The sequence below is a fragment of the Barbus barbus genome, assembly GCF_936440315.1.
Source record: "Barbus barbus genome assembly, chromosome: 25".
In the NCBI taxonomy this organism is placed as follows: Eukaryota; Metazoa; Chordata; class Actinopteri; order Cypriniformes; family Cyprinidae; genus Barbus; species Barbus barbus.
Genome location: NC_136753.1, coordinates 21,833,845 through 21,860,605, shown reverse-complemented (window position 1 = coordinate 21,860,605; position 26,761 = coordinate 21,833,845). Strand labels below are relative to the sequence as shown.

Here is a 26,761-nt window from a genome sequence, read left to right as displayed (position 1 = left end):
ACAGTATAAATTAATGATATTAGTTTTTTCATGTTTATTTCATTTTAGTTTGCATGTAATTTTTGTTAGATATTTATAAAATATAATGACATTGATGAAATTATAATGACAATATGATGGAATTGTATAGTGTCTCATGTAGCTAAATCTGCTAGTTATATTGTTGCGACATAAAAAATCTTAGTGCGGTGGTAGTCAGTCTAACTGGACGATCAAATCATCTGTGGCAAGCCGTTTTGACTTTTATTCCTTCTCAGGATATGAACTCAAGAGTTAGCATTTTAACAAGTGAAAATTGAATTGTTGATATCAAGAATTGACATTGTTACTAGTAGAAATCTAATTCCTGATATCAAGAAATAACATTGTTACTAGTAAAAATTCAATTGTTGATATCAATAATTCATATCCTGAGAAGGAATAAAAGTCAAAAAGGCTAGCCATACACCATCATGTTGAGAGCTAATAAACTGTATCCTAGCAACCAAAATCACTAAAGCTAATGTCTTCTTGATAAAAGTCTTCAGAGTTTAGAAAATTTAAAGCAGCTCATTCTGATACTGCATCTCACATATATCCATTAATTTTATCATGAAAATACACCGATATGTTTTTAAGTAGAAACTCTTTTAATGCCACAATGAGACATAAAATCTCTAACCTTACAACGCTATTGACTTCTGATATCTGTTTCTTACATTAGTTACTAAATACAATTCGCATAATTTTTTATTACTAATAAAAATATATAATAAAAGCTGTCTAATAAGCTACAACAGTGAAAGACTTGTATTTTGGCAATGCTGTTTATTAATCAGGAAGTAAAGTCACGTTGTCAACAGAACTTGCGCTACACGGGTAAGTTCAAGTGTTTATGATCATAAAATCTGGTTTATGTCGTCGGTGAACGAAACAGTAATGACTATAGACTGTTTTGTGTCATGCCATCCTAGTTATCCATACAGCAAGCTAAAGTTATTAGCCAGCTGCTCATAGTCTGTTGAAGAACTTGTTTGGTGGGGTAACGTTAGCGCTTGTTTGTCGTACAGTATGTCTTTATAACTAGTAATAAATGCCATTCTTTATAGAATATACACCCACCGACCGAGAAAATAAATCTGCATTACTAGTGTAGATTTAAACGCCTCGGAAGGGGCCAGTCGTGAGATGATGACTTCTGCAATGCCTTGATGGGTCACACCCCTATAGTTTTATTTAAATATATAAAATGACATGTTAAATTTAACAGAAAACGGATTACCTCCAACTGTGGCATTTTCGAACATAATCATAATGGGTTTCAGATCCATATTGACTTCATCTAACCCACAGGAGTAATCTCATCATGAGTAGAGTCTACTACATCCTCAGTGCTGCTCTTTTTGTGTTAGAAATACCAGAGACCAAGGTATCTCTTGCTTTTCTCTTCAGGAATGTTTTCACACAACATTCAGTATGTGAGAGCCATAATTATTGTAAATACATTGGTTACTGTAATTCTGTGCCCTAAAACTGAATCTAAGATCTCTTCCAATCTTGATGTATTTTTGATTTGTGTTTCAGGCGCTGCTAGAAAACTCCAATGACTGTTGTGAAAGAATAAAGAGAATGAATGAAACCTGTGGGAATATTACACTCTGTGATCCTGGTATGTTTCTAGAGTAATATCTTTAGCTAAATTTAAACAGAGCTGAAAATATATGTGCCTTTTTAATGCAACATGAGCAAATTAACACATGAGCACATTTTGTTTCTGTGAAATGTTATATGTAATTCTCATGGTCATTTGGTATAAATTATATATATTTTGTAACCTTGAATACTCCTCTAGGGCTCCTTCAAGTTCAGGAGAACAGTACATTTTGTGTGTCCTGTGACTCAACGGAGCAGGGGAATTCAACTTTACTCAACTATAGTAAGTGCTGTGACATTAAAGAACTTCTCTATATTTTAGAAGATTGCCCGTAATGTATTTTTTTATATAAGTAAACACACTTTATGTACATGCATGTATCATTCCTCTATCTTTCTTTATTCAAATGTTTAAGAAATAGTTCACCTAAAAATGTAAATTTGCTGAAAATGTACTCCCCTTCAGGCCATTCGAGATGGAGTCTAGATGAATTTGTTTCTTCATCTAAACAAACTTGGATCAAATTTAGCATTACATCACTTGCTTCACCAATGGATCCTCTGCAGTGAATGGGTGCCTTCAGAATGAGAGTCCAAAGAGCTGATAAAAACATCACAATAATCTACAAGTACTCCACATAACTCCAGCCCATCAATTAACATTTTGTGAAGTGAAAAGCATTTTTTGTAACAAGCAAATTTAAGAAGTTTTTGACTTAAAATCGTTGCTTCCACCTAAAATACGACTCCATAATCAATAATATTGCTTTATCCAGTGAAAAAGTCGCCTTTTTGGAATCAGAATACAAATATGTACAAATCAAGTACCATTTACAAGGAAAAACAATCCAGTTCTAAACAAATATGTCAATGGATTTTGATGTGAGAGGACAACAGGGGATTCACTGGAAGAAGCATTAATTTCAGCTAGTAAATTTTCAGCAAATTAGTCACAGGATTTTAATCACAGTGATTGGTAAGTTACTACAATTGTTTAATGCTAGTTATGTGGACAGACCACAAAAACAGCTTTAAAACATTTTTTCTATATTGATTTGCACTCAGGAATCTCATCGTCTGTGCAATGTGTCTGTAATGGCAGGTGGTCCAGGTGTAGCAGCTTCTGTCCTTCTAGGAACTCTACTGATCAGCCTGGGTCTCATCCTCTCGGTTGCATCTTTCTTTTACCTTAAGCGGTCCAACCGCCTCCCTGGTGTCTTCTACAGGCACGATAAGGGTAAAAAAAAGTCTTAAAAGCCATAAATATTTAAATCCGTTAAAACCTTGGTTGACTTCGTTTACCCAACTGTGTTGGATATTTTATGTATGTATTATTATTGGTAGTGTTTTGGAGTGGTTTTTATTCAAGATGAGGTGTCATTTTATGTTCCAGCTTTTATATTCCAACCAAGTGAGACGGTAAGACATCTATAATTTATTATTTTTTTCTAAATATTTTTGATGCTATATAAACAAACACAGTATTGTATGGATACCAAAGTACTAACTTGTTCATTTGTCTAACAAGGCTGTCATGATTCCTGAAGCTACATCATCAGGTAGGAGCAATTTGAACTTCTGTATAATCTGTATTTTAAATTTAATCAAAGTTCCAAAGTGGTGGTGCATTCTAATTCCAACTGTGCTAAATTCCAAAATATTTATTGGGAATATCTGATTATTAAAAACTTTTACATGCTGTGTTTAATGTATACTGTATGTTGAATGTGACCCTTCTGTTCTTACTCCTGTATCTTTTAAATCATCTACAGTTCGCAAGCCAAGATATGTCAGGAGGGAGAGGCCGTCAGCAACATCATCAGCATCCAGCAGTGCTACTGTGGCAACAGGGGCAGTAACCAAGGTATACAGTGTGTGACCAGCCTCCAAGGGCCAGCTATGAGCCTCCATTTAAAACACGAGTCTGTCCTATAGCACTGTTTTCTTATAGGATTTACTTTTTGGTGAAATTTCCTTTGTAGGCTACATGAAGCAGTGATATGTCTTGATGTAGGCTTTATCTTGGAAACCTTTTCTTTTCACTGAAGCCAGTTATTTATTTCTATTTATATATTTTTCACATAATGCATTGTTCCTTTTTTTTTTAAGAGACCTGGTGTTGCACTACTAGAGTATTTTTGATTGTTAAGCTATAATTCCGTCTAGAGTTGTTTTTTCAATGAATTTTGTAATGGTTTATATTTAGTACCAGTATTTTTGTGTAATATTGCACTTTTGAATCTTGTGACATTGAAACTAGTATCCAAAAAAAAGACTTCTGCAATTAGTCATATTTGCACACAACGTACTCCTCAAACATCATTGAAGTTAAAAAATAAATAAATAAATACATAAATAAATTGACATATTTACCATTCAGTTAAAATAATTGTTTTTGTACCTGTATACACATTTTTTTCTTTCTATTAATTCTGTACCATTTCCACAAATTCCATTAGCACTTATTAATGCCATATTCATATGCTGGAAAATACACTGAACATTTAAACATTGAAAATATTCCTGGCTTAGGTTTCAATGTTAACAGCATATTGATGTTCTACTATCAAGTGTGCATGAAATATTCACCTGCTAACAATGCCACATTCCTCACTATATTCAACATAAACGGTTCTGGCTTGCGCCAAAGGTTTTCCCAGGTAAATAATGATCAATTCAAATTTATTAGGCCTTAAAGTTGCAAACTTGCTGTTAATACACAATATTAACCACAAGTAAAGTTGTGAAAAAACCATTGCCAAACAGTTACCTACTGTATTTATCCCAGCTTTCTATTGTGTAAGACAAAGTGCCATTAAGTGAATGTGCTAACGAATGAAGACCTATAGTCGCCATTTTTGATTTTGTAAATTTTATACAAAATTCGAATGTAAAATTATGAAAGAACTTAACTAAATTGATCCTGTTTCTTGGTTGGAAAAACAAACAAACAAAAAAAAGCTTGATATCATTGTAGTGTTATAAACTGAGTGATACACTGGTATTTCTATAAAAGGAGTCAAAGTCCGTTACCTTTTTTACTTTGTTTCGTAGTTGTTTATTGCAAATAATGGCCTTTAAAATGCCATATCATCCCCTATGCCTATATATTTATGATTTTCTGTGTAGTTTTTAGGTTTTCTCATTTGGAATAATGGTTCTGTTTATTTAAAGGATTTTTTCTGATTTTTCTGAACATTGTTTTGTGAAGTTTAAAATCCTTAGTATGCTGGATTAAGGAAAAGCTAGGAATGTTTACTTAAGGTGAAGGTAAATGATGTGGTTTCGTGGGGATACATCAGTGAAACTGATTCTAGAATATAACTTAAATTCAACATTTCTCGTGTCATTTTATTGGCTGTTGTGCAGCAACTGGAAAGCATGTCAGTAGATTTTGTATATGAATTATGTTTAGATGGATGTTGATGATGAACTTTTTTTGTATGTTGATGTCCTAACAGAGTGAGTATTGATCACATATTGAATCATATTTGATGAAGATTTCAGTGTTTACAGAAATAAAAGATATTTTGATTTGAGAAACAATTTACTTGTACAAACTTTATATCATATCATTGCAAAATGTCATTTAAAAGATGATGAAAGAGCCACAGTGAACAAAATAAACAGTCCAGGTGGTGACTGGTGTTGATCATTAAAGACTCATTTGCCATATAGAGGTTCTGGGAAGTGGTAGAGTAAGGTTGGGTGTGGTGGTTATAAAACTCTTTAGAATTTGAATTGCTGGCAAGTATTTTCATTGTGTTCTCATCAGTAGAATAATTATTAAAATGCTAAAACATTAGGTTGAACTTGTGTCAAAAACAGTTTCAGGAAAGCACTCCTGTGAATGTGACCAATCACCAGTTTACATCTGTCTTTGGCAAACAGATGGAGGGACTTTGATCCCATTTACCTATAATATTATCACTTCCTTATAAGAGACAATAGTAGATCAGAATAGATCAAGTACCATGTGACTGTCTTTCCATTAGCTCAGTCCTCTGTGATGTTTATGTCTCGCTATTTAACACAAGTGCAAATATACACATTTCTAAGGGATTATTTAAAGCATTCATCACAAGTGAAGTCACAACGGTTGGCACACTATAAAATAAAAACACAAGTTACTGCACACACCCTAAGTGAAAAAAAAAAAAAAAAAAACACGTCACTGTTGCACATGTAAACACATCCCAACCATTTTCCTTATACCTGGCTGCTTATCTCCAAGTGAGACAGAGAGTGGTAATATATTCAGTCATGTGATTTTGAAAATCGTAAGAATTTATGGCTGATTTCTTTTGTATTATGGTTTTGTTATGCACGTGCAATGTCTTATCAGTTCCCATAAGCGTTGTTTTTGTGGAACCAGATGAATAACAATTAACGTGTAGACCGTTGTAGTTTGTCAGCAACATTTTTTTTTATGGACAGTTCACCAGTGTCATCATGTACTCACACAAGTTGTTCCAAACCTGTATGAGTTTCTTAGTGTTATTGAACAGAAAAGAAGACATTTTGAAGAATGTCGATAACCAAACACAATGTGGAAGTCAACTCTAAGGAAAAATAAATATACTAAATTGTATCTGAAATTATTTCATGCCAAAATACATTTACATATTTATGTGCTTAATAAAAATACCCCGCACTTGTACTTTTAGTATACTTAAAGTCTAGTATACTTAAAATTGGAACAACTAATTTTGTACTTAATGCACTTTAATGCAGAAGAAGTGAGTTAAATGTTCTTGGCAGTAACCCAACCACTATTTACCCAGCTCTGGGTTGTATTTAACCCAGCATTTTTTAGAGTGTAAGTATATTTGACTGTGCTAAAGTGGAACTATTGCAAGTATACTTCAAATATCTTGCATTTAAAGACTGATATTATTTAAAGATCATACAATTCTCATCAATAGTGACATTAAAATTTTAGGTTTAAAATTTAAAAATGTGCGTTGAGCACAGTTAGTACTCCAAATAAAGTTTAATTGTAATTTTTATATCAGTAAGTCTTTAGCGATATGTCAGTAAATATATTAATAGGTTTGAACTATACTTAGTATGAAATAAATGTATTTTAAAGATAATACATGGAATGGCTACTGTCAACTGTTTGGTTACCATCAATCTTAAAAATATATTTTGCGCTCAACAGAAGAAAGAGTTTGGAACTTGAGGATGTGCAAACAATTATTTTCATTTTTGGGTGAACTATTACATTAAATAAACACATTTTTATGTGCGATACAAAATATTCAGTTGCAGCATCTACCTACTGTAACTTGATTAAACTATTAAAATCTGAATAATTCACTATGATGTAAATGAATGTGCTTTAAAATTTGTGTAAAACATTATTTGCTATGCTTTGTCATTCTTACGCTAACCAGGTTATACAATGACAAAGCGTAACCTAATCTTGTCGGAAAACCAGTTCCTACTTCCTTCTCTTTGTCATCCATCCTGCTTTTCCATAATTTGCACAGGTACATGTGTCAGATGGTGTATGTGTGAAGGAGGGGTTGAGGATATGAGAGCGAGGGACAACAAGGTAAAGATTTATGGTTTAACTCATTTGAGTCACAGCTCAGAAGTATAACTCAAATTTGTGAAGAGCAGGTGAAGGCAGTTACACTTTACTGGAAGACCAAGACAGACAGGTCTGGAGAAAGACAGCCATTGAAATACGTCTTTTGGGAACTTTTCACACTTTTAAGTCTTTATTTGAACCCATCTACACGAAATAGAAGAAAGCATCAACAAGATAAAAAGAAGAATACTGTATTCCTCTTTTTAAGGTAAGACTTTTTTCTTCGGTTCACACTGACCCAACATAAAAACAAATAAAAAAATATTTGAGTTTTATTGGATCAGCATTTAACCATGTTTTTGTTGAGTTAATGTGAAACAACTGCAAATTTAACAAATGTTAATATTAACATTTGTTGGGGCAGTTTAAACCAGCTTTAAATCCTTTGATCCAAATTGTGTATGCTTGTCTAGTCACAGTACAATAAATGTAAAAACGAGTAAGTCATGATGAACAGGTATATGTGATGCTGATTAAAATGTAAAATGATATGCATCATGGAAGTCCTTGTCTAAAACAGTATTAAAAAAATATTCCTTTCATGATCGTTTTTTAGATTCTGCACATGTTTTGTCTCAGCATCACCTTCATATATAACATATGCATGGCATTAATGATGCCCATAGCAACCACATTTACATTTTTTAACTAATTTGTGGATTGGATTTTGCTCTTTTCTCATTCATGCAGTTACACAGCACAGTATGCATTCTATTAATAAAAGATTGAAGTTAACTTTAATCACGTCAGACGTTTTTTAGAACAGTTCAGCATTGAGATTAAATTCAGTTTATGTAAACTAACTCATATATATATATATATATATATATATATATATATATATATATATATATATATATATATATATATATATATATATATATATATATATATATATATATATATATATATATATATATATATATATATATATATATATATATATATATATATATATATATATATATATATATATATATATCTTTCCTGTAGCTCAAATAGTAGAGCATGGTGCTAGCAACGCCAAGGTCATGGGTTCGATTCCCAGGGAAAGCAAGAGCTGATCAAATGTAAAAACTGTAACTTGAATGCAATGTAAGTCGCTTTGGATAAAAGCGTCTGCTAAATGCATAAATGTAAATATATATATGTTTAGCAGTGCATCAGCAATATATTTTGAGTTTCATCATATTTTCCCATACTGTACTTTAAGTAATACAGGGATTCACTCAACTCCCTGAACTACACTTGTAAGACTTAAAAAAAAATAAAAAAAAAACATTTCATGTAAATGAACCAAAATTACTGGAATATGTTTAAAAATTCAGTTTTTCTCTTTTAAATTTTTACATTTTAATGTGTTAAATGCTGTTTCTTAGTATTTTTTTAGTGTAGGACAACAGCATTTATCTTTTAAGTTGTGCCAATGAATAACTTAAACAATTCATTTTGCATTTCAGATTTTCTTCTGACCACACGACAGAATGGAGGAACCAGAAGTATCTACAGCATCACGTACCAATTCAATACGGCACCAACACGAGACACTGGGCTCCGGTGATGACCAGGACAATGTCTGGGATGTCGGTCCAGAGTGTTCAATCTGCTTTAGCGCATACGACAACACCTTCAAGACACCAAAGCTTCTCGAATGTACCCATACCTTCTGTCTGGAATGTCTGTCTCGCTTTGTGACTATTTCACCAGAGCAGGAGGGTACCCAGATCACCTGCCCTCTTTGTCGCCAGCCAACATCCGTGCCTGAGCACGGTCCTCCAGATCTGGCCACCAGCCAGGAAGTTTTGGGCCAACTTCCAAGTGACCTGCAACAAGTGGAGAATGTTTTTCTAGATGGAAACAAGCTGTGCTACTCAAACCCTATGATACCCAACTGCGTCTGCATTGACATCGGGGAGCATAAACCAGAGGAGACGCCAAGAATAGAGGAGAGAAGAGAGGGTTCGGGACACAGGCTCCTGCAATTCATGGGTTTTAATGGAAACTGGAAGAAGCTAGTGGTCTTCTTCATAGTGCTTCTTGTGGTCTTATTCGTTATACTGTGGCCCCTCCAGTGCTTTATCATCTCTAAATCCATGTCACAATGCTTCAGAGAATCAACAGCTATAATCAGTTCTCCCAGACCTACAGTCGGTACCTAAGACACACAGGTGGACACAAGAAGTTTTTATTCAAACCTGGAAACAGTTTAAATTTCATGAATTGTAAATGACATTCAGGTTGTATGGGCTTCAGTCTAAAAGCATGACTGATAAGCTGAAACTGCAGCCACAACCTTTACAGCTTCATATGACAGGAAGCCTGTATTGGTTAAAGTTCTACTTTCTCATGTAAACTCATTCATGAAATTTCATTGTCATATCACATACTTCCTAAATGCCACTGTGCCACTGTAAATGCCAATATTTTTTATTATTTTCTGTGTTTAAAACAGATGAACAAAATAAGCACTAGGGTAAAACAGTTTTTATAATTTATCATTTTTAATAGGATCCTGCTTGCAGGTTTAATTGCTTTGGCTGGAACCCTCTAAAATCAGAAAAATATATTTTGCAAAATATAAAATTATATTATTTGATATTAGTTTAATCAAATGTATCAAATCTTTTTTATTAAAAGTTTCTCATTATATCTGTTTATGTATATTTTCACTACTAAATGAACTTATTTTTATTGCAAATTAATTATTGCCAAAAACTATGCCATAATGTATTTAAAATACTTTTTTTTCATACTAAGTATACTTCAAATCCATTAACATATTTATGGACATCACTTAAGCCTTACTGATATAAAATTATAATAAATGTTTATTTGGAGTATTTCTTTATTGCAAAATGCACATTTCTTAATATTATGCCTAAAATGGGTTTTAATATCATAAGGATTGTATGATTTCTGTATAATATCAGTCTTTTCATGCAAGATATTTAAAGTGTACCTGAAGTATACTTGCAATAGTTATATTTAGCACAATCACATATACTTTAGTATATCTTTAGTTGGACCTCAGCAGCACTACTTCTGCACAATTAAAGTGCAGTAAGCACAAAATTAGTTGTTAAATTTAGCAAACTTGAAGTATACCAGTTTAGTATACCAAAAGTACACTTACACTGTATTTTTATTAGGCACAAAAATTTGTAAGTGTATTCGTAATATACTACGCAAATACATTTTAGTATTGTTTTCCACTAGGATATGTTTACTGTTTTTTGTAAATGTCTTTTTTTTTAAACAAAATATAATATACTAGAAATATTCTTATGATATAGTTACAGTAATACTTCATGACACTATATAACACTGTCATACTTTTATTATCATAGATAAGCGGTGATTGATCATAACTTGTTTTCACAGTGTTCCTTCCTGAAAACCATAAAAGCAAAGGATATTCCGTCCAGCGTGTTGTTCGAGGATTTATCCCTTTATTGAATAGCAGCTTAGCTGATCAGTGACAGATTCATACCATCTCCTCAGAGAAACCCTATTTATAAATGTGAAATAGAATGCCCCTCTGAGAATGCAGGACACACGCAGACTTCCATGTGATCAGACACATAGCTCTATTTATAACAGACCTGGACGCAGGGCCCCTCTCTCCCACACGCAAGGGAAGTGGGGTATTTGAAGGTGTACCATGCCAGTGTCGGATCAACATTGAAGTGTTTCGAAAGCATAACTAATGACAAAAGGTAGGAAAAACATAAAAGAAATAAGACGTTGAAAAGGTTTTTAATGGAAGCTGACTAGATGCAGAGTTTGGTGCGCTGGAACTTTGTGGAAATATTCTCTATTGGCCTGTGCTGTGTGTACTAGTGCTACTGTATCAAATAAACTTAACCATGTACGCATTGAAAAAGGACATCATGCACAGGGTATCATTAATATTCATAAGCTAATAAAGAACTAAAGAAGAAAGTTTGTGTATTAAGACAATGGCTGAATCGAATAATAATTGCAAAACAGTTATGATGTTCCTGGGAAAGAAAATATAAAAATGAGCCTATAGCTGAATGCATTATCCTAATACTAAATGCATCTCCACGTGTGTTTGTAAGAAAACGCCCTACTAAAGATAAGACTGTTTCCCACTAAAAAGTTGTAAATTTTGATTGTCATTCTTGGCATCAAGAGACACATCTAGATAATTTTTAAGCAATTGAATCATGCAAAATATTTACAAAGGGCAAGTCACCCAAACAGCACATCATGCGGCTTGTGTTTTATGTGGGGCTATTTCCTCTCACTGACATATTTCAATACACAAATCACCTTGCAGTGAGTTGTTTTGAATACTTTGGGTCTGCTTTGGAGTCAGCTTACAGTCAGACCAGGATCATCCTCACAGGGGCTTTAAGCAGTGTTTTGTTTGAAATATTTCGGAATTTGAGTTGCTTTAAAACAAAAGGATATTTCTCAATTAATTTGTTGAAAAGGAGTTTGGGTTCTTGCCTGTTGCATTTGAATGGCCTACTGAAGGAAGATTTTGACTTTTGAACAATTGAAACTTGTTTACTGTACAATGTTGCTTTTTAGTTTTGTGTGTGGTGGCCACTGTCAAAAAATGTTTAATATCCAATTGCTAATGTCACAGTTTTTTTTTTTTTTTATATATATAGTTTTATTCAGCGGATCAATATAAATATTTCAATCTTAAAATTTTTGTTTTGTAACTTAAAATAAAAATCCTCACTTTACTTACTTTACTTTTAGTCATTTAGCAGACGCTTTTATCCAAAGCGACTTACAAATAAGAAAAAGTAACTAAAACTACAAGTTAACACTGTAAATAATCTATACACACACATTTAAGAAAATACAGAAATTAAATAAAATTGACAAATGCATACAACAACATTGCAAATAGGGAAACATAAACATAAAACATAAAAAGGGAAAAAATAAATAAAATAAAAATAAAATCCTCACAACCATAATAAAACCTTGTATGGTTGCTATTAGTGACAATGTTAGCATCTGTCATTCATGTTAACTTTTAACCAACAGTCTAGATACTAAATTAGGTTTGCATGCAAAGGCATGAAAAAAGATTTATACCACATTTTAAATATAGTCTTACTGAAATTAAACTGTTTTGGGACATTTTCACACAATACTTTAAGATACTTCAATTATTTTTGGATGTCCAATGTTTTTATTTATTTATGTCTTTATTTTTTGATGCCTTTGAACTCAACTGTAGCAATATCAGCTCTTGTTGGTCAAATGTTGCATGCATGACAGATATTTTAAAATAAACATGAAAATTATATAACTTAATTGAAAGATGCAGTCTGTACTGATTACTGTTCAAAAGGGGAAATTAATACTTTAATTCAGCGAGGATGCATTAAATTAACTTCCAACCACCAAACTTTTGAACAGTAGTGTATATGTTTTGGTAACAAATATTATTATTATGATTATTTATAATTGTGTTTTTTTTTCAGATGTCATAACTAACCTTTTGAGCTCAACTGCAATGGATGACTTAGACCACAGTGTGCTGATAGCAGAGCAGGACTGGGACTGTTTCTGTACAGAGAGTGAGGAATGTTCTGTTCAGCAGGCTAAGCTTGCAGCTTTAGATGAGTCTGGCTTCAGTGACACTGACGATGACGATGACAAAACCTTTGTCCACGTGCCAGCTGTTCCCACCCAGACTAGCCCTGACCAACTCTGTGAAGAAGATAGCATAGAAGGACAAAAGCAGCATCAAATAGGAGAATGCATATCAGAACATGCATCTGAGAATTCAGAATTTACTGAATATCCTAGTCCTAATACAGAGCGACAGAGTACCAGGTCTGCTGAGCAGAGAGCTACATTTGAAGACAGCAACCTGACTGAGGAGTTAAACTTGATAAATTATGAGAATCAGGAGAATGGTGAGAATAAATCTAACCAAGCCACAAACACGCCAGCCTCTGAAATGTCTATAGAAGAACTAAAGCATGAAAAGAGTATAGATGGTATAGAAATGTTAACTGAAGTGACAGACAGTTCAACAGTGGACAAAAAAGAAAAGGAACGTTGGTTTGTGACTGTAAATGACAGCCCAGTCCGTCTGAGAGTAAAAGATCCCACCTCAGTCCAAAAAAAAAGAAGAAAAAAAAAAACTAAAAACTTCAGACAGAATACCGGAGTGATGGAGAAGTGCTCTTCCTTACATAACAATACAGAACCAGATAAAGAAACTACTGAGAGACAACCAAAGCAGGAGAAATTTGAACAAGAAAATATTTCTTTTTACTCACCCAATATTCAAAATGTGCTTCATATCCAAGATATTAAATGCATTTCGCTCACTGGATCTTCTGAGGGTGAAGAGGAAAAAACAAGCTGTCCTATAAGTCTAAAACAGGAAAGCATGACAGAAATGCCAGAAGCAAAATTAGAAAGTAATCCCGCCGACTCTCTAAATTCACTTTTAACCCCCAAACAGATGCCACAGACCATATTTAAAGGTCTCACTGGCCTTTTGCCACAGTACTGCGATCATGAAACCGCAGTGTGTGATAAATATGACAAATCCGCAGTAGAAATTAATTGTGAATGTCAACATACAACTGATAATTTAAGCCACTTTAATAATGACACAGAGGTGAAAAGTCCCAGAATTATTCTGGGTACCTCTAAACCCACTGCTCCTTCAGATACTAAAGAAGAAAAAACAGAACAGCAAGAGCTCTTGGGACAGTCCCAAGAGACACAATCCTCCAGTAACAGTGCCAAGACGTCAGGTCCAACTCCACCCATATTTGCCATTTCCTCCTTTTGGGATGAAATGGAAAAACTAACAATTAACGATATTTTGCAACTTAGAACAGTCAATAACAGATCTGTACTGACAGAAAGCATCGTTACAGAAGAAAGCAGCCCTGTGGTTGCCGTCAACACTCATCTTCTAGATAGGGGTGAGGTGGAATCTAAAGATGATAGTTTAGAAGATGACACAGCAGATTCAGACTATTTCACACATTTGGATGATTCTAAACCAGACCGATCGAGCTGTGAATTCTCAACTTACTCTGATTTCGATGAAGAGTTTCTACAGCTTCTTCATGCAAGTGCAAACCCTAGCCCTGAACCCCTTGAAGGCAAAGAGCAAACCCAAAGGTTTCTTGAGTCTGTCATGGATTCAGAAGAAACTTGGCAGAGTGAATCAAATGAGATGGTGAAGCTGTGTCCTGAGAATGATCCCTCCCTATATTTGTATTCAGAAACAGAAGCAGAGTTGCAGGACATATTTCTAATAGCTAAAGAGGACAAGAACATGAATGCCTTATTACTGGACCATTGTAGCACAAGGAGAGCAACGCCTTCACCAGTTTTATCGATATCTGATATTCTAGACAATCAGTGTCTGCAGTCTTTCTTCGAAATCTTGAGAAGTGACACCGAAGCAGAGCAACACCAGACTTGGTTCCCATATAGAAGCACTTCACTTTGTTTTTCACAGAACTTATCTGTGGCTGAGACTTATGATGACTTCTTCTCAGACTTTGAAGTTGGGAATTTTCTCTTTCCTTCAATTCAAGTTTCAACAAAGAAAGAGAAAACATTGGTTCCTATCTATTCCTCTTCTCATTCAGTGGTAAAAGACATAGAATATCCAGAGGTAAAAGAGGTGATACCATTGCATTGTGAAGATGAGAGCACCCCAATCCGAGTTATGAGGTGTGAAAAGTCCTCTGAAACATCAAACATGTGCTTTATCACTAGTACCTGGAGAAACCTTTCTTTGAGACGCACCAAACTTTTAATGGGAAGGACCTGGTGTAGTATGGCCAACTCTTGGGTTTTTCCCAAAACAGCTAACACAGTCTACGGTTATAGAACGAGAACTACAAGTTCTTCTGCAGCTCCAGAGAACCAGGCCCTTGGACAAGTGACAGAACATCAGATACGTTTTGGGGCAATGGTCACAGATGCAGGTACATTCTTAAGAGCATTTTTTTTATTAAATAGATATGAAAATGTCAAGTCTAACATTGCACAATTCTGCTTACAGATAGAGATTGCTTCCTTTTTTCTTTAAAGCAAACAGACATGTGCCTTGTTTGCATTGCTTTTGCGTCTTGGGTACTAAAGACAAGCAACCCACAATCTACAGACATGTGGAAAGCAGGTAAAATCAGCATGCAGATGATGCATTTGTGCAATGAGACACAATGATAAGGCTGTTACATATTAAATTAGGCAATTTATTAAGATAATATGAGCACACAAAATTAACATGATCCTTTTTCCCTCTATTACTTCTCAGCTCTTCTGGCAAACGTGAGCGCGATATCTGCCATCCAGTACTTGCGGCGATACGTAAAAGAAGGATGAACCATAAAAATCTAGTATTAGAGCTTTCTGAGGATTTCTCACAAGGGGCCAGTGTACAGGAAAGGGTTAATTTTGCACAAATTCACAACAAACACTTTAGTAAATACGCATATTAGATTGTATTCCATATTTACTAACAGTCTAATATTTTCATGTTTAATATATTCATGTTACAAAATAGGTGTTCAATCAATAAATAACTTATCAAAGGACAATTTTGTTAAAGAAAAGCATACAAAGCAAAGGAGGAAACATAATTTTTTTCCGTACAAACACTTGTTCAGTTAGAAGACATATATTGCTTTAGATATTATGTTGATATGGACCAGAAATGACAACTGGTAAGTTTTGCGTCAGTTATATTCAGGACTCAAGCTGTGCTATACATATGTAATTCACAAGTAAACTATTTTGCAGTGTACATATAAAAAACATTTTCAATGATAATCACTCTAGATGCATCTATTAAATGCAAAAACATCATGCAGCCAAAGCTTAAAAAAAAGTTCATATAGTTTTTCAGTGAAGAAACCGATCTGAGCACATTTCATGAAGAATAGAAATTAGCACATAAAATATAGTTGGAAGTTAAGGAGGTATTAGAAAGTGCCAGAAAAATATGACTACTGCTGAATGTCAAATATTTCTATCATACATAAGCAAAGACTGATGTCAATGTGATAAATGTATATAAAACAGCCTCAAAAATTATGCTTACAAACAACAAATTCATATATTACTAAAAGAAAATGTACTGATGAAAAAATATAAAGATCTGAGTTCATGTGTTAATGGATGAGTAAAAATGATTCAAGCCGTTTGTAATAATCATGCATTTATCACTGAAATTAAAGTTTTGAAAAAAATTCCAACTATAAGGTAATTGCAACCAGACAATACTGTGCATGTGAAGACAAGTATGCATAAAGACATGGATCCTAAAATGAGAATATTTTTCCCATTAAAAATATCCATATACTTTGTAAAATGCTAGTACAAATGTTTAGTGTTAACTCGAAGAAAATAATGACTTTTTGGCAGTTTTGGAAAAAAAGAGACCCATCGAAGTTCCACAATAACGGCATTAACAGATAACACTCTTCAACTGTCTGCTTCAACACATACAAAACACTGGCACTCCATTTCATGTTTTCTATTGTTATTTTAACAATTAATAGTAGTGCACAACAATACACTTGTATTGCATTAAACCATCACAAAATTACTCTCTCTCTCTCTCTATTGTGTTTATAATGAATTTCATCTTATTCTGAGAATGCTGTGCTCTTTCCCAACCACCCGGACTATGAAAAGGTAACTTACTCAGCAGTAGCCCAGTTGTTTAATTGGCTAAGTGCACATGCTAGGATTGAAGCTGGTAGTGAGGATACCATCAAATATGCCATATGCATTTTATTGCTAAGTGCAGGTACCTCTTTATAAATGAACTTCCTAAACTTCTGTGCCAAGTAGGGTTTACCCAGGACCTGACCTGCTCTATCAAATTAGAGGTAAACACTGAAAGCACGTAACTGTCGGCCTGATCAGTCTTCCACAGTATCGTATGACCATGGCAGTGAAGCGACTGTTCTGCAGAGCTAGACAACACTACAGTCATTATACTAATACTCAGCCTGCATTTGGTCTACATTATTAAATTAAAAAGCTAAATTGCTGAAAGAATAAAAAGGTATTGTGGAGTTTACCACATGAGGGTTTTACTATATATTGATGAGCGCACTGAGGTTTAGATGAAGAGGCTTTCAGAGGAAGGGAAGGACAGAGTATGTAAAGCATGCATTTCTTGCACACAGGTCATCTGAAGTTTTTGTATCCAAATCTATCATTGCAACTTTTAAATTTCAACAGTTAATATATTATTTTAAACATATAATATTTACAATCTTAAAACGAGTGTTTCAATAAACTTTGAAACTAAATTGTGATAAACTCTGGATATTGGACAGCACTTTTCAAATACTTAGTAAATCTACAATATTGTGCATTTAGCACAAAAATGATGTTACATGGGAATTTCATTTATTACAGAAACTTCTAAATTACAGAAATTTCTAAATAGTGTTCATGCAAGGAAAGAAAATTCTGTGTGCTCCAAAAGGCTAATTATTTCATACAGCACAAAGGAGTCGGTCAAACGTTTATAAGTGCCAAAACAGAGATAAACCCATGCTGGGTTTTCTGAAATATAAGGTCTGATACCCTGAACACAGCATCACGCTGCAATCCACAGTGGAGGATTTGTTCATTTCAGGACTGCTTGTCTCCCTCTTTCTTCAGACGGCTGTCAAAGAGACAACAGAACAATGTTGTCATTTAAGGATCCAAGTAACCAGGTAATAACATAAAAGAAAAAAGAAAAAAAGTGTACTATGGAGTGACATTAATTAGCCTACTTAGTAAACAATTTTTTGCTTTATGTTCCCAGTCTTATTGTAAAACATTCTTATGTACATGCTACTTCAAAGAACAAATATTTTTTCATCAAAACATCTTGCTAAGTGCTTATTTACACATGCACTCTCGAACAGAACGTTAAGGTCTCTGTGGTTCACCTGTAGTAGTCTTCTTGGCTGGGGAGAGGAGCACTATGTAAATGTGCATGTCCATGTAGCCACTGCTGCTCCAGTGCCAGCCTCTGCAGCTCTGCTGACTGTGCCTGCATAGCCTGCAACTGATGGGCAGCCGACATAGGAGCCAGGGGTCCTGGTAACTCTCTGGGGAATGGTGCTCCTATTAAAGAAAGAGAGAATATCTTACTTCAGTTACCCTTCCCTCAAATAACTGAGAGCTATTTACTACTGTGAGACTGTAAATGTGTTTGTAGATGCTGGATGGTCTTGTGAGGCAACAATAAAGCAACAAGGGGTTGACAAATATTATTGTATTATTACATTAAGGACGTACATTTCAGCCATTTGAGTAATGAAAGTCACAATGATTATTATCATCAGCAATAGACAGGCCCAGACCAGAATCTATAGATCTTAGGCCTGGCTATATGGGTTGGAAATGTTAATTATTCAGAATTAACTTTAAACTTTATTTAATAATACACGTGAAACTGGGAGTCTATTTGGTGACTCACCAAACAGAGGGTGGCGGAGCATTTCATGCTCATGGGGTAACTCACTGAGTAGGGGGTTGGAGATGGCACTAGGTGGGTAGGGAAATCGTGCCAGAGGGGGGCCAGCAGCCAATGGGTCCACAAGAGGATGAGGCCCTTGGCCTGAAAGACAAATACATTGATATTTCCATTTGCTTTCTTGAAAAAATGTGATCTAAATAACTCTGTTAACCTGTGTCTCTGAAGTTCTCACCTTGATTAAGAGGGTCCTGTTGGTGCAGATGAAGATGGGAGTGTATATGTGAGTGCTGGTGGTGGTGTGGTGTAACATTGAACATCTGTAGCCGTGCAACAGGATCACCAGCAGCAACAGAGGCCATCCTTTCAGCATGGAGCCGTTCAGCTGTCAAACGCTCAGCGTAGCTGATTTCCGGCCGAGGGGGTGCCGCTACGCTGCGCTCCATGGCTGGGTGGAACTGGGCGAATGGGTGGGGCCCAGCCACGTGAGGCAGAGGCAGGGCTCCATGGCGGGCGAAATGCTCCATGGGATTTGCCGATGGATGAAGTGGGTTCTCCAGCTCTGGCGGTTTCACCTCAAATCCGGGCTTCATTCTCTCTCGGATCTCTCTCTCTCGAAGTTCACGAAGCTCTCGCTCTCGAAGGGCTGGGTCTGCTGCGTAGAGCCCTGGCATGTGATAAGCAAGCAGGTGCTCACCTGGCCCAAGTGGCATGAAGAAAGGATGGTTGCGGTTGGTGGGCGACATGACGTGGGGGCGGGCATACTCGCTGAGTGTGCGGAGGGCTGGAGTGTCAGGGCCGAGATATGGTGGAACTGCAGCCACGGTGGTGGGGGGAGGAGGTTCGAACGGCGGACGGCCTGGTTGCACATGGGCAGCAAGCAGGTGGTCACCTATTCGGCCATCATGGGATGAGCTTGAAGCACGCTACGTGAAGAAAAAAAACAATTTATAAAAAAGTAAAACAAATAAGGTTTTATATTATAAACTTCTTTAAAGAGGTCTTTATCAAAATTATTAAAAATACTTTTTTAAAAGAAAGAAGATCTGTAACTGGCCAACTATATTAAATTAATTTTAAACAGTGTAAGTGTAAAAAGATTTTTAAAAAAAGTTATTATAATTCAGATCTATTGTTTGCATTACAGTACTTGGCATGACATTACAGTAAAGAGAATTTGTAAAATAAATAAATAAATTAGCTAAAAATAGTTTTTAAGATGAACTATAATTTATTTACTTTTTTTCTGAAATTCAAAAGTAAACGCCACATATACTTACAGAGGCTTTATCAGAGTCTCTCTCCCTTTCTCGCTCCCGCTCTCTTTCTCTTTCTCTCTCTCGTCCCTGTCGAGCGCTCAGCTCTGCTTCTCTTCTGGATCTTTCAGCAGCTTCCTCTCGTTTTTTGGCCAGTTTTGAAGAGGTCAGTGGGGTGAAGTACAGGTCTGTGCGAGAGCAGGAGTTGTAACCTCGGTTGAGGTGTTTGATGAATCTGCAATTAACAAAGCAGAATTTACTATGCATGCTGAATTGTACAGTTATTTTAATAAATGCTGCATGTTAGTGATTTGTTTAATAGCATTTTAATAGCAGAGTTTATTTAAAATAGCATTTGTTTACAATATAAAAAATATATATCTAATTTTTTGTATATATAATTTTATAGATATTTACAAATTTCAAGTATTGACAAATGTGATCTCTATACCTTGCTGACTGACTTGCGTGACTGGGTATGTCAACCACTGTCGGTACTGGAGAGGGACTTCTGCGAGGGGGAGGCGGGCTATCGCACTCTTCCTCCTCATCAATTGGCTCCTCTTTGATATGAGCCTGTCCAACAGGAGTGCTTGCTGAGGAGGACGTGGAGGGCTGATGGGAAGGAATGGGAGAAGCGTACAGAGGGAATGAAGCAGTGGATTCCGTAGCAGGACGATTTTGGGGAAGCAATGGGTGAGAACTAGCTGCAGCTGGAGGGGCACCACTAGTATGACCTTTCACCTGCTGGCTTTGGGACGGAGTCAGAACGGAAGGTTGAGCGGGGTGATTTTGTGGAATTATATGCAATGGAGGAGGCTGGGAACAAGGCAAGTGTTGTGAGGGCAGGGAAGCAAGTGGTTTTAGAGCAGGAGGTGGAGGCAGATTGGGATGGATCTGCAGGAAATGGGGTGGAGGTGCAGAAAGGTGAGGAGGCTGCTTGTGAGAAGGTGGAATTGGAGTGGTCGGAGGGGGTTTGATTTGGGATGATGCTGTAGGGGGAAAAGGAGGAAGAGGGCTCTCTCTTTGAAGGTGCAACGGTCTGGAAGAAAACCCTGGTGGCTGATTCGCCCCAGATGAAGGATTCTGCAGCTGACCTGGATTGTGCTGATAATGGGGCAGCACAGGGAACGACTGGCCCTGCCCTGGACACTGCCCCTGCTGAGATGAGGAGTTTGAATAAGAGGTGGGGGTTTCGGGTCCCCTGGGACCGCTTCTGAAAGAGGTTGGAGATGGCATCTCCTGGGAAACCTCTATGGATGGTACCTTCGAGGTGGTGGTAGGAGCTCCAGGTGAAGGTGCGGATGAGGACACAGGCAGAGAGGGCTGAGGAGATGGTGGTGTTTCAGAGGGGGCATGTGTTGTTGGGGTCGAAGCAGGCTGCTGGGGCTGGGATTGTGGGGTTGGGCCTGGTGCAGGGGGCGGTGCTGGGGAGTCCGAGTCGCTTTCGTTGGCCTGCAGGGGACTAGCCAGGCTGGGGGAGGAACTGCGGTTATCCTGATCAATGTCTTTAGTGTCACTGCTGCCATCATCATTGGCGCTGCGGCTATCGGAGCTCTCGCCTTCACCCTCACCTTCTGATGGAGAATCAGGCCCCTCCTGGATTAGAGATACACCACTTAAAATCTAGACATCATGGCAGAACTATATGGTATAGTATATATATATATATATATATATATATATATATATATATATATATATATATATATATATATATATATATATATATATATATATATATTTATACATTAAATAATTTAATACTTACCTGATTCTTGGGTCGTTTCATGTTTTTCCTTTCAGGCTCATCAACATCTGGAGCTGCTGACTCTCTCTGTCTTTTCACACCCTTTACTATAGATGCCTCTACTTTTATCTTCTGAAGTTTAATAGGGAAAAAATGGAAATGAAAAGGTTAAACAACACAAAAAGCATAAATACACATCTATGCACTTTATAAACTCTAAACTGAGCGGGTTCCTTTTTATCACTACCTTGTTGGTCTTCCCAGGCACTCCATTTTTGATATCAGAGCTGGAAGCCCTGGTTGCCATAGCAGTGGAACTGGCTCTGGGAGACTGTCCATTAGATCGCACATCCTCGAGGGTGGGAGACATGCCCCTGTCTGGACTTCCGGTCGGTCTGTTGCGACCACTTCGAAGTGATGACATCTACATGTAAAAGGACAGGAAGGCTAAATTAAGCAAACTACTCTTTACATCACTATGAGCACAACTAATGTAAAGGATAGACCTACATGTGGAGGCACCCGACTGCGACGGGTCTTCATCCCATGTCTAACTCCCTCTTCCTCTTCTTTGACAGGTTTGAAGAGGTAGGGCGGATCTGCTGGTTTGGGAACAGGTGGCAGGCGCCGATGCTTGCTTAAGTGAGAGTGGCAACTAGAGCACAGCAAGACATTGTCTCTCCCTCCATGATGCCAGTCTTTAGAGTCTGAAAGAAACTTTTGTGTGAGTCATATCGAAAAAGAAGAATCATACAAATTCAAAGTATATACAGACATCTGAAGAGTTAATGGCTGACGGCTAACGTCAAAGTTAATTGATGTTTGTAACCTATTTTATTTTTGTAATTTAACATTCTACCATTCAAAGGTTTACTAAAAAAAAAATCATTCTAATTTGCTGATTTGGCGCTTAAAAACATTTTTTTCTTATTATCAATGTTGTAAATAGTTTTGTGGCTTAACATTTTTGTGGAAACTATAATTTTCAGGATTCTCTGATGAATAGAAAGTTAAAAAACATTAAAAAAACTTTAATAAGAGTATACAAGTCTTTGTCAGTTTTGACCAGTTTAAGGCATCCTGAATAAAAGTATTAACTTCTTTAAAAAAAAGAAAAATACTGAAAGCAAACTTTTGAACGGTAGTGTAATTCTGAGTAAAATATTCAACAAGAGTAAAAATGTAAAACAGGACTTGATTATATCCATTGGGAATTGTTGGAGAAACATTTTCACAAGCCCAGGAATGTACATTATGGAAATAGGGTCAATTTTGTATCTCAAATTGATTAAGAATAGCAAACCTAAGCAGGTTGAATCCAGTGTAGGGTGACTAAGTACTGCAGAAAGTCACTTTCAGAACAACCTGATGGTTGATGGATACATGCATATGCTCATATTATTAAGTATAAACGGCATTCTCAATATAGAGGCTGTACACACCACCGAAGAAGGTTGAAGAACTTACTAGTGGTCAGACAGTGACTGCAGGCTTGACCTTTGCCACCCTGCTCACTATCCTCACTGTCCAGATCATCTTCACTCGCTGAACTAAGTTCCACTACAGACAGGGAGACAGAAAACAAAAAAATAAATGTATTAACATTACTTCTTGTGGAGTTACTTCCTTTAAATTATAACTACATCAGATTTGCAATCATGTTTTGACAGTCTGCAATAAATGAACAGACATATGGAGCATAGTGCCACACTTACTGGAAGAAGTGCGAGATGTTGCATTGGCTGCAGCTGTCGCGTTGCGAGTTTTCACTTTGCGAGACACCGGCTGCCTTCTCTGCTGCCGATGAGGTCGTGACGCCATGGCTTCAGGAGTTTTCTTCCAGTAGTAGTAGAAAGTGATTAGCTCACCCTGAGATGACAAATATGTTTTAAAAAAATAAAAGACTGAAGCTAACACACATATATAATTAGATTTGAAATGGCAGGTTTCCATACCGTTTTCTTACTAGGAAGTAGCTCCTTACGGATCTTAAAGAAGTTTTTGCCATATTGCCTGAGACCTTTGATAAACCGTTTCTGTAATTGAACATGATAACAGATTGAGAAATCTTAACTTTGACTTTTTGAAAAGCTCTAGTATCTAGTCTCATTCCACTATAAATTATCAAGCTATATCAGTGACAAAAATGTCAAGACAGAAGTGAAAAATACAGATTCAGTTTCTCACCACTTCATCTTCTGACCAGCACTTCTCAATGAGTTTTGGAACTGGTTTCTTCACCAGACACTGCAGGGCTTTGGCTGCATCATATTGGCTTTCATGGAGCTGTGCACAAAACGAAATAAAATTACATACCACAGCAAATTAATTATACTTGAGATTAAAAGTAATGTTTATTTTTGAGAAGTTTTCACTGCCTTCAATTTAATTACATCAAAGATCATAAATTCCAATCTACATTCAATTATACTTACAATATTTTTCTTAAAAATACTACAAATTGAATTAATTTGAATTCAGTGGAATTGTGATTAAAATTTATTTTATGATAAAATATAGTAAAATTACAAGCACTGACCGTATTTAAAGCATTTAATGTGGTATCATCCCGGGAAGCCGCAAGACAACCATCCTCCGTTGATCCTCCATCACACATCCCTGCAAAAGCTGCCATGCTCCTGTTTATTCAGAGAACACAGAACAAAAATGCAGAAGATTATGTTGAATCACACACCATCCACAGACACCTCAGATCCCTTTTTTTTAGACATACCCTCAAGCGATTATGAAGATAAATGTAAAACGGTGAATAGGAACTGGCATCCAGCCAAGCAGCCATTACCTGGCAGCCCGCAGGTACATGAGAAGGTCACAGTCGTTGACCCCAGGTGCCCACACCAGCTCCTCATTTTCTGTGACCGACTCTGTTCCCTGAGTAGGTGGCGGCTGTAATTCAGGTAGCTTGGCCTGCATATGATAATATAATGGTCAAAAATATAAGATCTTTAAAAGGAGCACTCAGTAAACGGTTAACATTTCGATTTATCCCTTTACTAACAGTGGTTTTGAACTTTCAGCATGGCTGTTGCCTCTTCCACATTGGAGAAATGTTTCTTTATTCATAAAACTTTTTTAAATTATCAAAATTAAATTACTGACTGCAACTTTAATGCACTACTTTTGGAAACACTTTGTAACCATTTTACCTGATGACTTGGTCCAACTCGAATCTCTCCTTGTGTGCTGTTCAACTGCCTGAAAGACGAAATATTATTTATTAAATGAAATATGACTGTGCAAGTACATTAACCAATCAGTACATTAACATTTTAAGGCTGAAGCAATACTTACAGCCAACATTCCGCAGGTAAATACAAAAAAAAAATAACGCCTGTAATAAACAATACATGAATACAAATACCATATTTAAAAGAAACATGCTAAGTTAAAAAAACTTAAGACCCTGTCATGTGAGCTGTTTCATGCCACCCTTTTAAATCGCCTCTTTTCAGTGTTAATCATAAAATGTGATTTGCCTATCAGCAGTCGCGATGATCAATCCAAATCCCGCCTACATAGCATAGCCAGCCAATCAGCGTCCGACTTCTCCGTTCCCTCCAAGGGTTACATAAACTGAGGCTTGGACATCCAGTTCATATATTTACACATAAATCATTACATTGCTGCGTGCACAATCAAATCACAGTGCGAATCCGAATCAGTACGTTCAACATACAGTGTGATGTGCACAAACACCGTTCGCTGTGTAATCATTTTGGGCGAGAGAAAATATGCTAAAACAATTTCCTGGACAAATATTTACGGAAGAGACGAACAAAACTAATTTTTAAGAGCAGCACCTCGTTCAGCATGCATTACGTACTTAGCAGTCGGTTACAGTATCTACACAAAATCTGCCCCATTTTATCTCGCCATGCTCCGAGCTGGCCTTTGCGTGTGTGTGGCCGAGCGAGACGAGCTGTCAAGTTCAAAATAATCTCGGTTTGCACTAGAATGCAAAAGTATTCACGGTGTAGCAAAAAGCGTGGCGCGCGCAAAAGCATGCTTCGGTAATAAAAAGAAGCAACAAACCTTCGCGGACTGAACAGGTCGTCCATGGCAGAGGCGGTTTCGCTAGTGTTTACAGTTTGTTTGCTGCGGCGGCGGCTCAAAACTATGCTTTCCTCTATTTCTTTCTACTCAAAATGGAGGCTGCGCTGAGTATTTTTTCCTCAGCGCAGGCGATGACCTCAGTGTTTACGCACAGCCTACTGAGATCCCTTTCAACAAGCATAACTGAGCATGTGCCGCTGCAGCCAGCGCTAATGGGATCATCTCCGTGTCCGTTGTCTGTGGAGATCAGCTTCAGGGAGATGTGTTTGGCTATCCTCCCGTGTTATGTCTCGATAAATTTAACCACCCTAGTCTTGATGGTGTTCCTTTGCATATTTGATAAAAAGCACCATGCACGAACAGTAAAGAATAACAAATCTCGTCTTGTTATAGTCAGTGTGTGTGGGTTGATGTAGGATATAAATACAGTGCGTGTAGATTAAAGGACTGCCACTGTGGAGACGGTGGATTTATTTCGGCTCAGTGGAATTAGGCTAGACGCTTTAAATGCAGCCCTGTCTGCTTAGATGTCTTCATACATCTCTACAGCTTTACTGTTAACAAGAGGGCCGGTGAATTATTAAATAATATTAATAACAATAAGGATTGTATTATTATTATGTGGATCATTATTTTTTAACTAATTTTATTAATTTATTTAATAGGGACCATGCATATTCATGAACATTGTTGTATAAAAATACATTCAAAGGCGTTATTTTACCACTAGTTTTGTACCATTTTAAATCACCTACAAAATTGGTAAAAGTGATATTGAAAAGTAATGCTGTCAGGATCTGGAATTATTTATAGCCATGCAATTTTAGAAAACTATCAACCAATCAAAATCAAGCATTCATCAGTGTTGTGGTAAAAATGTTTTTTAACTTTATGAAATAAAAGATTGGTATTTCTGTCTGCACAAGACATGCTCAAACCTGTCAGAAACAGGCAAACTGGAAACTATTTATATTATGATACTATAA

The 26,761-nt window shown here is 36.3% G+C and overlaps 4 protein-coding genes across 11 annotated transcripts; 3 read left to right on the top strand and 1 right to left on the bottom strand.

Moving 5' to 3' along the window:
* The first annotated feature begins 799 nt into the window (after nt 1-799).
* On the top strand, nt 800-5,172 carry cUnh1orf159 (chromosome Un C1orf159 homolog). 4 transcript variants are annotated; one of them, XM_079376573.1, is made up of 8 exons: nt 800-858; nt 1,333-1,408; nt 1,564-1,648; nt 1,832-1,915; nt 2,735-2,869; nt 3,026-3,051; nt 3,161-3,191; nt 3,405-5,172. In XM_079376573.1, the coding sequence occupies exons 2-8, from the start codon at nt 1,346-1,348 to the stop codon at nt 3,509-3,511; spliced, it is 531 nt and encodes a 176-aa protein (XP_079232699.1). In that variant the 5' UTR covers nt 800-858; nt 1,333-1,345; the 3' UTR covers nt 3,512-5,172. The 4 variants fall into 4 exon arrangements, with proteins under 4 accessions (XP_079232699.1, XP_079232701.1, XP_079232702.1 ...); XM_079376575.1 differs by having other exon boundaries at nt 2,698-2,869; XM_079376576.1 differs by lacking the exon at nt 1,333-1,408 and having other exon boundaries at nt 2,698-2,869.
* Nucleotides 5,173-8,711: 3,539 nt separating this feature from the next.
* Nucleotides 8,712-10,063, top strand: LOC306844437 (RING finger protein 223). The gene has a single exon (XM_079376566.1). The coding sequence runs from the start codon at nt 8,716-8,718 to the stop codon at nt 9,388-9,390; it is 675 nt and encodes a 224-aa protein (XP_079232692.1). The 5' UTR covers nt 8,712-8,715; the 3' UTR covers nt 9,391-10,063.
* Nucleotides 10,064-10,854: 791 nt separating this feature from the next.
* Nucleotides 10,855-16,810, top strand: LOC306844417 (uncharacterized protein). The gene is made up of 4 exons (XM_079376531.1): nt 10,855-10,947; nt 12,706-15,192; nt 15,270-15,386; nt 15,525-16,810. Exons 1-4 carry the CDS (start codon nt 10,938-10,940, stop codon nt 15,590-15,592), a joined length of 2,682 nt encoding a protein of 893 aa, XP_079232657.1. The 5' UTR covers nt 10,855-10,937; the 3' UTR covers nt 15,593-16,810.
* Nucleotides 12,720-25,890, bottom strand: LOC306844415 (arginine-glutamic acid dipeptide repeats protein-like). Of its 5 annotated transcripts, XR_013781914.1 has the most exons (19): nt 25,755-25,890; nt 24,869-24,917; nt 24,505-24,629; nt 24,241-24,340; nt 23,889-23,987; nt 23,657-23,737; nt 23,417-23,570; nt 23,169-23,261; nt 22,212-22,408; nt 21,949-22,125; nt 21,723-21,833; nt 20,403-21,550; nt 19,976-20,186; nt 18,931-19,621; nt 18,699-18,839; nt 18,166-18,343; nt 17,813-17,894; nt 13,513-13,572; nt 12,910-12,934 (listed from the first exon to the last, which is right to left on the bottom strand). XR_013781914.1 is itself a non-coding variant. In XM_079376518.1 (18 exons), the coding sequence occupies exons 1-17, from the start codon at nt 25,778-25,780 to the stop codon at nt 17,861-17,863; spliced, it is 3,615 nt and encodes a 1,204-aa protein (XP_079232644.1). In that variant the 5' UTR covers nt 25,781-25,890; the 3' UTR covers nt 12,720-12,934; nt 17,813-17,860. The 5 variants fall into 5 exon arrangements, 4 of the variants coding, with proteins under 4 accessions (XP_079232644.1, XP_079232643.1, XP_079232645.1 ...); XM_079376518.1 differs by lacking the exon at nt 13,513-13,572 and having other exon boundaries at nt 12,720-12,934; XM_079376517.1 differs by lacking the exons at nt 12,910-12,934; nt 13,513-13,572 and having other exon boundaries at nt 15,444-17,894.
* Between the last annotated feature and the right edge of the window lie 871 nt (nt 25,891-26,761).

Excerpts from the sequence above, each read along its gene's own strand:
- cUnh1orf159 (XM_079376573.1), top strand. The coding sequence starts at position 1,346 with ATGAGTAGAGTCTACTACATCCTCAGTGCTGCTCTTTTTGTGTTAGAA. Across the intron at positions 1,916-2,734 it reads TTCAACTTTACTCAACTATA|GTGGTCCAGGTGTAGCAGCT; the intron begins GTAAGTGCTGTG and ends CTGTAATGGCAG. Across the intron at positions 3,192-3,404 it reads TCCTGAAGCTACATCATCAG|TTCGCAAGCCAAGATATGTC; the intron begins GTAGGAGCAATT and ends AATCATCTACAG.
- LOC306844437 (XM_079376566.1), top strand. The coding sequence starts at position 8,716 with ATGGAGGAACCAGAAGTATCTACAGCATCACGTACCAATTCAATACGG.
- LOC306844417 (XM_079376531.1), top strand. Across the intron at positions 15,193-15,269 it reads GGCAATGGTCACAGATGCAG|ATAGAGATTGCTTCCTTTTT; the intron begins GTACATTCTTAA and ends TTCTGCTTACAG. Across the intron at positions 15,387-15,524 it reads TACAGACATGTGGAAAGCAG|CTCTTCTGGCAAACGTGAGC; the intron begins GTAAAATCAGCA and ends ATTACTTCTCAG.
- LOC306844415 (XM_079376518.1), bottom strand. The coding sequence starts at position 25,780 with ATGGACGACCTGTTCAGTCCGCGAAG. Across the intron at positions 23,571-23,656 it reads TACTTCCTAGTAAGAAAACG|GGTGAGCTAATCACTTTCTA; the intron begins GTATGGAAACCT and ends TTGTCATCTCAG. Across the intron at positions 18,344-18,698 it reads GCTCCGCCACCCTCTGTTTG|GAGCACCATTCCCCAGAGAG; the intron begins GTGAGTCACCAA and ends TTTCTTTAATAG.